Source organism: Hyperolius riggenbachi, chromosome 4, assembly GCF_040937935.1.
Source record: "Hyperolius riggenbachi isolate aHypRig1 chromosome 4, aHypRig1.pri, whole genome shotgun sequence".
Lineage (NCBI taxonomy): Eukaryota > Metazoa > Chordata > Amphibia > Anura > Hyperoliidae > Hyperolius > Hyperolius riggenbachi.
Window position 1 is genome coordinate 487,423,857 of NC_090649.1, and position 10,130 is coordinate 487,433,986.

General features: G+C 48.6%; 1 protein-coding gene across 4 annotated transcripts in view; it reads left to right on the plus strand.

The window, feature by feature from the left end:
- Positions 1-7,924, plus strand: part of ABCG8 (ATP binding cassette subfamily G member 8) — a 55,174-nt gene extending 47,250 nt beyond the window's left edge. For all 4 annotated transcript variants that reach the window (XM_068233010.1, XM_068233012.1, XM_068233014.1 and 1 more), the window contains 3 exons: positions 1,540-1,807; positions 4,048-4,175; positions 7,012-7,924. In XM_068233010.1, coding sequence (XP_068089111.1) covers positions 1,540-1,807; positions 4,048-4,175; positions 7,012-7,149 — 534 coding nt within the window. In that variant the 3' untranslated portion in view covers positions 7,150-7,924. The remainder of the gene's footprint in view (positions 1-1,539; positions 1,808-4,047; positions 4,176-7,011) is intronic.
- Positions 7,925-10,130: the final 2,206 nt, after the last annotated feature.

The following is a 10,130-nucleotide window of genomic DNA, read 5'->3' on the forward strand; positions in this document are numbered from 1 at the left end:
TCGTTCACTGCTCTCCCTTTGCAGTGGGCAACTGGCCGTTAGTCTATGTGAGACTAGCCACACTACCTACAGTGCAAGGCGATGTGGTGGAAGTGTTTCCGATGGCGGTGTGGCACACATACATTGATCGGTCAAAAAACGGTGATGTACTTCCTGTCCAGCAGGAAGCACATCACTGTTGGAGGGTGGAGCTATGCATATTAACCCATTGGCGCACAGTGCGGAATGTGCAAGAGTAAATGGTGCAGTGCGATTGTCCTGCGGTGGCCTCCCCTGCCACAGTACAGTCCCAGCGCACCATGGGCTTGATTCACTATAACAAATAGCGTGACTTATCAGAGTTAACATACCTTATCAGAGTTAACATGCCTTATCAGAGTTAACATGCCTTATCAGAGTTAACATGCCTTATCAGAGTTAACACGCCTAAAGGTGGCCATAACTTATAGATTTGCAGCAGATTCGACCATCAGATAGATTTCTAGCAGATACCTGTAAAGTCCAATCTGACAGGAATCTATCTGATGTGAGCCACACACTAGGAACAGATTTCCAATACATTTCAGAATGAAATCTATTGGAAATCGATCTAAATGCAATATTGGACCATTAGATCCAATGCAACTCTATGGGCCATCGATATACTGCCAGCAGCAGATCGACCTAGATTTTCCATCCAGTCAGATAGACCAAATTGATACAAATCAGCCGCAAATCGATCAATCGATAGTTTGACAGAATCGATTTCTGATCGATCGTTTTCATAAAATCGATCAATCGATGGCTAAAATCGACCAGTGTATGGGCCCCTTTATCAGAGTTAACGTGCCTTATCAGAGTTAACATGCCTTATCAGAGTAGTATAGCGAGCGCTACAAACTTATTCCTGCTAATTGGCAATGACGAGAGCTCCACTCGTCCTGCCCTGAGCCCCTGCGGGTCCAATCACTTGAAAAGACATTATCCCCGCACTTTGATTGGCAGGAAACTTGACAGGCAGCCTATTGGGCCAATCAAAGTGTGGGGATAATGTCCTTTAAAGGGATTGGACCCGCAGGGGCTCAGGGCAGGACGAGTGGAGCTACTCTGATAAGGCGTGTTGATGCTGATAAGGCGTGTTGACTCTGATAAGGCATGTTAAGTCTGATAAGGCACGCTATTTGTTATAGTAAATCAACACCCATGTGTGAAATTAGTCTAAATGAAATACTCAGAGATGTTCTGCAAAGGAAAAGGCATGCAGGGGTGAAATATTTGGAGGGTGGTATGAAAGACTGGAAACTTTTTGAAAAACTAAAATATGACTTTGAAGTAAAAATTAACATTTTAAAATTAAAAGAAAGCTTTGCGATACAGATTGGACATATTTAGCTTCCGATCCATGGTAAGTGGTAAAAGGCCACCAGCCTGAGGGGTCTAATATCTAAAGAGCGTGCAAGACTGCCGTACAGAAACAACCTGGTCGATTTCTTTTTGTGCATTTGTTTGCCGTGTTTGATCTTTCTGGTCTTCACTAACCTGCAGATATTTCTCTAACAGGTCATCGGGGAGCTCCCAGAGCACATGACCTTCATCATTTTCTATGCGGTCCCCATATACTGGCTGGCCAACCTCAACCCCCTGCCAGAGAACTTCCTGCTGAACTTCCTGCTGCTGTGGCTGGTGGTGTACTGCAGCCGGGCTATGGCCATGTGGATGTCCGCACTGCTGCCCACCATGCAGATGTCTTCCTTCGCTGCCAACGCCATCTTCACGGCTTCCTATCTGACCGGGGGATTTATCATCAAGCTGGAAAACCTCTGGACAGGTAGCTGAGATACACAAGTGACATGAATGCCATATGTATGTTTAGTGTTCACTCTCATATGTCTTTGCTTCTGGTTACTAGAGTTCAGTACCTGGGTATTATTTGAGTTCAATTCCAGATGTCCTGGATGCTATTTGGGTTCAGTGAAGAATGTTGATGCATTCCTGAATCCTGCTACAGCCAGTTTGAGCAGGTAGTCGTGAGATATTGGTGCATGAGATACGCAGGGGTAGTAAGTCATTGTTTTCCCATTCAGTGAGGACGAGGTGTCCACGCTTGGCTGTGTTGTATTGCGCAGAAGCGGATACCATAGATTTGTACTGTGATCACGGACCTATGACAGCGACCGTGTATGCGCTTGCGCGTGATATGGTTTAGGGAGTATAATGGGGTTGGGAAAACGCCTGGACTCCGGGACTTTTTGCTGAGACCAATAGATGTGATGGATTGTGTCGCCAGGTGTTTTCCCCTACGGAGGATTGACGGTCGGAGTCCCCTCTTCCTTGGGTGATGTTGCTGCAACACTTGGTAAAGAAAGGTTGATGCCTGCTTACTAATAATAACGATGATTCTGCAAGCCTAGATAGTTATTATAACAGGATTGTAGCTCAATAAATATTATTATTGAATCTTTCCTCATGTTTTGCTGCAATTCATTTTACCCACTGGTGAGCAAAGTTAGAGGGTTTAAAAACCCTTCCTGTGAGGCAAAACAGTAGCTCTACAGAAGATATTAGCATTACTGGTTTGGATTTATAAAGCACCAGCAGAGCTAGGAGGTCCTCCAGCTCCCAAGGCTAAGACACCAAAACGCGCCCTTCCATCCCTCCCACCCCAGCCGTCACACACTGATTGCTATTAGACTAAGAGGCGCCCCAGGGCCCCCAACACCTTAATATCTAGTTATCTGGCTTGCAGTCACTGCCATGTATCCCCTTTTCTTATTTCTCTCTGCTTTAAACCCAATAGGGTAATGATAGCTAAGTGAGTTGTGAGCCCCCTCCTACACTGCGCCCTGAGGCTGGAGCCTCTCTTGCCTCTGCCTCACCCCCACCCTGCGCCCCTCCTACACTGCGCCCTGAGGCTAGAGCCTCTCTTGCCTCTGCCTCACCCCCGCCCTGCGCCCCCTCCTGCACTACGCCCTGAGGCTGGAGCCTCTCTTGCCTCTGCCTCACCCCCACCCTGCGCCCCTCCTACACTGCGCCCTGAGGCTAGAGCCTCTCTTGCCTCTGCCTCACCCCCGCCCTGCGCCCCCTCCTGCACTACGCCCTGAGGCTGGAGCCTCTCTTGCCTCTGCCTCACCCCCACCCTGCGCCCCTCCTACACTGCGCCCTGAGGCTAGAGCCTCTCTTGCCTCTGCCTCACCCCCGCCCTGCGCCCCCTCCTGCACTGCGCCCTGAGGCTGGAGCCTCTATAGCCTCTGCCTCACCCCCGCCCTGCGCCCCCTCCTACACTGCGCCCTGAGGCTGGAGCCTCTCTTGCCTCTGCCTCACCCTGCGCCCCCTCTTGCACTGCGCCCTGAGGCTGGAGCCTCTCCTGCCTCTGCCTCACCCGGCGCCCCCTCCTGCACTGCGCCCTGAGGCTAGAGCCTCTCTTGCCTCTGCCTCACCCTGCGCCCCCTCCTGCACTGCACCCTGAGGCTGGAGCCTCTCTTGCCTCAGCCTGGCCCAGAGCACCGGTATCTTCTGAGGCATAGGACCAAGGGCATAACTAGGGGGAAGCAACCACTGTGACTGCAGTGGGGCCCAGAGGTGTGGGAGGACCCCAACTACTAACCTTTCCTCCCTCTGATACTCCAGTTCAGGTGTTTTTGTGGAAACATGAGTTATGGGTGTGAAGATTCTGATGGCCACTCTTGTTTTATGACCCTAGCAAGATGGGCTCCCATGCTCTGAGGGTCATCAAGGGGCAAGGGTTGTGGAGCAATCCAAACTATACCCCCCTCCCCCCCCCCTATAATATCCTGTGGACCAGCTTCACCAAAATGACTGCCGAGCCAGTTGGTGCACAAACAACCGTAATGGCGATGGGGAAATCTGTTTTATTACCAGTTTGAGTTCCGGCAAGTTAAATGGCAGGGCACTTTACAGCACAGACATTCCAGGCTGCCGTCTGGAGCGCCATTTGCTATCATGGGCACCGCTACCGTGTTGTTTGCTGATGAGGATCGGTGTGAATGTTTTTTTCTTATTTTGGATGACAAAGCTGATTTATGGTCTGTTTATTGTGTCCCTTTGCAGTTCCTTTCTGGATCTCCTTCGCTTCCTTCCTCCGCTGGGGATTTGCGGGGCTCATGCAGGTCCAGTTTATCGGTACAACATACTACGTGAAACTTCAGAATTTCACCATCCCTATTCCTGGAGATATGGTGAGTTCTCTTTTTACTCGTTCTTTCCCCTGCTCAGAGGAAATCTATCAGACAGCAGGGGCGTAACAATAGACCCTGCAAGGGATGCAGCCGCAGGGGGGCCCAGTGATTTCTAGTTACGCCCCTGTCAGACAGGGGAGCAGCAATAGCCGTAGAATCTATAGCAGCTGCTGTGAAGTCCATGTACAGTTGGTTGCACAGTTTGTCTCCAGCCTGCCCCCCATGACAGCCAGTTGCTTTGATGTACATTGAACAGTTGAGCAGTGCTGGATGCTGAGCCTGCAAGAAAGCTTTGATGAGTATGCCAGAATTTCTCCTGCATTTGAATAATGTGTAGTTGCTCCTCTGCAGTCTGCAGGAAGTGACATCATTGACATCACACCCTGCAGCAAAGGCATGTCTCGGGGGTGTAACTAGAATTTAATGCCCCACCTGCAAAACTTTAGATGGGCCCCCTGGCCCTGCACCCTTTTAAGTGCTTCCTCTGTGTGCCCTTCCCCCTTTAAAAAATCTTTGCTCCCTCCCTGCCTTTTCACTACTTTAAAACTCTGTGTCCCCTTTTGCCGTTACCTTGCCCCTTTAAAATACTGTACCCCCTTATGCCTGTGTCCAATCTGCTGGGATTTTGCATGGTGTGTACCAGGCATGACTGTTAAAGGACACATCTGAGCACCATAAAAATAAAAAAAAATCCACTTACCTGGGGCTTCCTCCAGCCAATTGCAGCCGTCCAGTGCCCTCGCCGCAGCTCCGCTCCCCGCCGGTGGCCTGGGTCTCCTCCGGAGCAAGATGCCCACTGCGCCTGCCTGAGCGGCTCTGATTCGCGCTGACGTCATCCGGACTGTACTACGCAGGCGTAGTAGTTCTGTGCCTGCGCAGTACACTCCGGATGACGTCAGTGCGACTCAGTGAGCCGCATGGTGAAGAGCAAGCAGATGCTGACCTGGTGAGGTCGGCATCTGCACCAGAGGGGACCGGTAGCCACCGGAGCTGCGGCGAGGGCACAGGACGGCTGCCAGGGGCTGGAGGAAGCCCGAGGTAAGTGGATTTTTTATTTTTATTGTGCTCGGACCTTCCCTTTAAGCAAAATAACTCTGTAGAATTATTATTATTGATCTATAAAGCCTATCCCATGACGCTGTACAAAGTAAGAAACAAATATGGGGTACATAATAATGCAGACAATGGTATATACCAATATAAAAAATACAGAATTGGTAACAAATTACAGAATTGGTAATGGCAGTGACACAAGTAGAATGATGAATAAAATGTATAACAAATTCCGAGACCCAAAAGGATGAGAGACCCCTGCCCTTGCGAGCTTACAATCGGAAGGAATGGGGGGGGGGGGGGGTGTTTTAGGTCATCTAGTAGGAGTGGAACCTGGCCAGAGGTCAAAGCGGAATGGCCTAAGGTATGTTTGTCGGAAAAAGTAACTTTTGAGGGAGCATTTAAAGATTTCAAAGGTAGGAGAGTGACGGATGTGTTGTGGAAGGGCATTCCAGAGGAGAGGTGAAGCATGTGAGAAATCTTGTATGCATGAATGTGTTGAGTAGAGTTGGGCCGAACCTCCGATTTTAGGTTCGCGAACCGGGTTCGCGAACTTTCGCGGAAGGTTCGGTTCGCGTTAAAGTTCGCGAACCGCAATAGACTTCAATGGGGATGCGAACTTTGAAAAAAAAAAAAAAATTATGCTGGCCACAAAAGTGATGGAAAAGATGTTTCAAGGGGTCTAACACCTGGAGGGGGGCATGGCGGAGTGGGATAGATGCCAAAAGTCCCCGGGAAAAATCTGGATTTGACGCAAAGCAGCGTTTTAAGGGCAGAAATCACATTGAATGCTAAATGACAGGCCTAAAGTGCTTTAAAACATCTTGCATGTGTATACATCAATCAGGTAGTGTAATTAAGGTACTGCCTCACACTGACACACCAAACTGTTCACTGAACAGAACAGGTATGCAGTGGCGGGTTCACTGAACAGGTATGCAGTGGCAGGATCAATGAACAGGTATGCAGTGGCAGGATCACTGAACAGGTACGCAGTGGCAGGATCACTGAACAGGTATGCAGTGGCAGGATCAATGAACAGGTATGCACTGGCAGGATCACTGAACAGGTATGCAGTGGCAGGATCAATGAACAGGTATGCAGTGGCAGGATCAATGAACAGGTATGCACTGGCAGGATCACTGAACAGGTATGCAGTGGCAGGATCAATGAACAGGTATGCACTGGCAGGATCACTGAACAGGTATGCAGTGGCAGGATCACAGTACAGGTATGCAGTGGCAGGATCACTGAACAGGTATGCAGTGGCAGGATCACAGTACAGGTATGCAGTGGGCTGAGGGCTCACTGAACAGAACAGGTATGCAGCCAGGAAGAAGTTAAGCCTAACTAATCTTTCCCTATGAGAGACTGCAGCAGCTCGCCCTACTCTCACTAATGCAGGCACACGAGTGGCCATAACGGCCGCCGCTGCCTGCCTTATATAAGGGGGGGTGGGGCTCCAGGGGCTAGTGTAGCCTAATTGGCTACACTGGGCCTGCTGACTGTGATGTAGAGGGTCAAAGTTGACCCTCAGGTGCATTATGGGGCGAACCGATTTTTTGCGAACTTTTGCCGCAAAACGTTCGCGTGCGACACCCGCACGCGAACCACCTAAGTTCGCGCGAACCGTTCGGCCCAACTCTAGTGTTGAGCATGCGCTATCTAGCAACTGCAAATATGTGGGTTAGATGTGACCTTCAAGATCCTAGTAAGTCATGATGATAATTCAGGTTTTTGTGTATCAGCAGTAATTACGAGCTTTGTGTTATCTGTCCCATAGATTGTGAGCAGTATGGAGATGGACGCCTATCCCCTATACCTCTCTTATATTGTCCTGATCGGCATCTGCGCTGCCTTTCTTCTCCTCTATTACTTATGCCTGAAGTTTATCAAACAAAAATCTAGCCAAGACTGGTGATGAACACCAAAGCTGCAGTTTGGAAAACGAATGATGGATTGTGTGGCAACTCCGTTAGAGGGAAGGAGGCAAAGACGGTTTTAGGTAAAATAGGGCCCAGAGCACAAAGAAAAGTTTTTCTGATCACCACGATATGGGCCATGGGGGCCGCCAAAGAACACTGGACCCTGGACAATTGCCCACTTTGGACATATGAAACTGCTAGCCCACGGAACAGAAGGGCTTTGGGTTTTGGTTCCCTGGATGAGGTTTAATTCTTCCACGAGCTGTTCCATCACGGGCCAAGAAGAGGATCACAGTATTTGTATGGTCTAAGCTGGCCAATCAGCTTGAGACTTTAAGTTTTTTAAGAGCTTGATGTTGCAGATATGATTGGTTGCTCTCAGCCATACAATCAGTCAGGGCCGGTTCAAGAATTTTTGCCCCCTGAAGCAATACATTGTGAGGACGCCGCCCTCTAATTGTTGCCGCCCTAAAACACGTGATTCACATTGCTTCATGGTAGAACCGGCCCTGCCATCAGTATGTGAATATCTCAAAGGGCCCCAGTCAGGAAGTAAATATGAAGGCTGACATTGTTGACCTCCTCTTGGACAATGCTCTTTTTATTTTGTTTTTTTAATCAGTATCTCTGTTGAAGATTTTTATTCCACTCCCTGTATGTACAGGAAGCAAGAACAATTCTCCCCAACTGGGACAAAGACAGCAATATAAATTTGAAACTGGTTTTAAGTGTTCGCTGTGCCCAAAACTAAACTAAAAGTTTTGGTTTAAAGAGAACCCGAGGTGGGGTTCTGACAATGCAATCCACGTACAGAGGAGGCTGGGTCTGCCTATACTGCCCAGCCTCTGTTGCTATCCCAATCCCCCCTAAGTTCCCCCTGCGCTCTGCAATCCCCCATAAATCTGGGCTGTGTGGGGGGGGGGGGGGGGAAGGGACGCGGGCGGGGACCGGAGCTATGCAGGAGGCGGGGGGAGCGGCAGACTGACAGTACAGAGATAAACACAGCCCGCTGTGACACGCTGTGTGTCGGCAGCGCGGCTGTGATTTATAGGGGATAGCAGAGCGCAGGGGGGGCTTAGGGGGGATCTGTATAGCAACACAGGCTGGGCAGTATAGGCAGACCCAGCCTCTGTACGTGGATTGCATTGTCAGAACCCCACCTCTGGGTCTCTTTAAAGCATTCTGAGCTCCTGGGTGCTCCTAGCTTCAGACAACTTATCAAACAAACCTCTCCCCAGGTGTGTTCCTAAAATGAGTGGGCTTTTGGGAGGGGGGATTGAAGCAGGTATGTACTTACCTAGGAAGGCTGCTCCATAGCCCCCTTGTCTATATGGATGCCTCCATTTTCTATGTCCCAGTGCGGCAGTTTAAAATTCCCACAGTTATATCCTTTCTTCCTGGCCGCCGTGATGCAAGCTGGGAGATGCAGTTTGTTGATGTGCTTACATTTCCCGGCCAGGAGAAAACGACGGGAACCTGTGGTTCTGCATCACTGGGGGATAGAAAATGGAGGTTCCCATATAGATAGAGGGGCTACGGAGCAGTGCACTATAGGTGAGAGTAAAGTCAAGTAAATTAAATGTTTGTTGCATCCCCCAGCGTGTTTTGTTTGTGTGTGTGTGTGTGGGGGGGGGGGTGGCCTATGCTAGTGCCTGAGGTTCACCGTTCACAGACAGGAAACTGTCATGGCCGTGGCAATGACATCAAACTATGGGAGTAGTTTAACCACAATATTAGCTAGATAGACGTCCCTATTAGAGAAATGGTAAAGATTTCTCATATGAAAGGGAATCACTGCTACTGATTGGGTTGAAGTAAAATTTTGCTTTAAAGTGGACCTGAACTCAGAACTTCATCTCAGCAGATAAACAACAACATACTAACCTTTAAAGAAAAACATGTCTTTGTTACAGCTGATAAAAATCCTGCAATACATTTTCAGTGTGTCTACTTCCTGCTTTCATGGAAGCAGACATAGGGTTAACATCCTGCGTTTACCAATTAGCTGCTCTGCCGTGGCAGTCAGCTGACATAGCTGCAAGATTATAACTTGTGATTAGTCACGGATGAGTGGGAATTAGACAGGCTAAACTCTCTAAATACATACAATGTGCATTTCTCTCTGTTATCCTTCTGCCCTGTGCAAAAGTTCAGGTCCACTTTATGGTTCCTCTTTAAGTAAGGTGAGAAAATGTATGAGATAAATTTTGTGAATCAGACCCGGTTTCAAGCCAAAATTCACTCCAGGTTTGCTGGATTACTTATGTTCTCTAACCTTAGTAAACCAACCTCATTGTATAAACCTGTATACAGTAAGAATACATATTCTGTTGGCTTTTTCCTAGTTGCAGAAATTTACCTGCAATTTTCAAAGTATTTCAGGATATTTTAAATGCTTTAAATGTTTAGTTTTGCTGGAACTGTATTGTGTTGGATAGACACAGGCCTGGTGCACACCAAAAACCGCTAGCAGATCCGCAAAATGCTAGCAGATTTTGTAACGCTTTTTCTTCTTTTTCTGCAGCGTTTCAGCTAGCGTTTTGCAGTTTTGTGAAGCGGTTTTGGTATAGTAGATTTCATGTATTGTTACAGTAAAGCTGTTACTGAACAGCTACTGTAACAAAAAACGCCTGGCAAACCGCTCTGAAGTGCCGTTTTTCAGAGCGGTTTGTGTTTTTCCTATACTTAACATTGAGGCAGAAACGCCTCCGCAATCCAAAATCTGCAGCAGCCCGGGAGTATGCGTTTCTGCAAAACGCCTCCTGCTCTGGTGTGCACCAGCCCATTGAAATACATTACCCAAGCGGATCCGCAGCCGCAAGCGGATCGCAAACTGCAGCCGAAACGCTCTGGTGTGCACTAGGCCTTACTCTATGTACTGTACAAGCAATCACAGCATGCAGGTATAGCAATCGCCCCTGGGGGGCAGTGTAAACCTATGTTTGTTGCCGGCCAACAATTCTAAAAATAAAGAGAT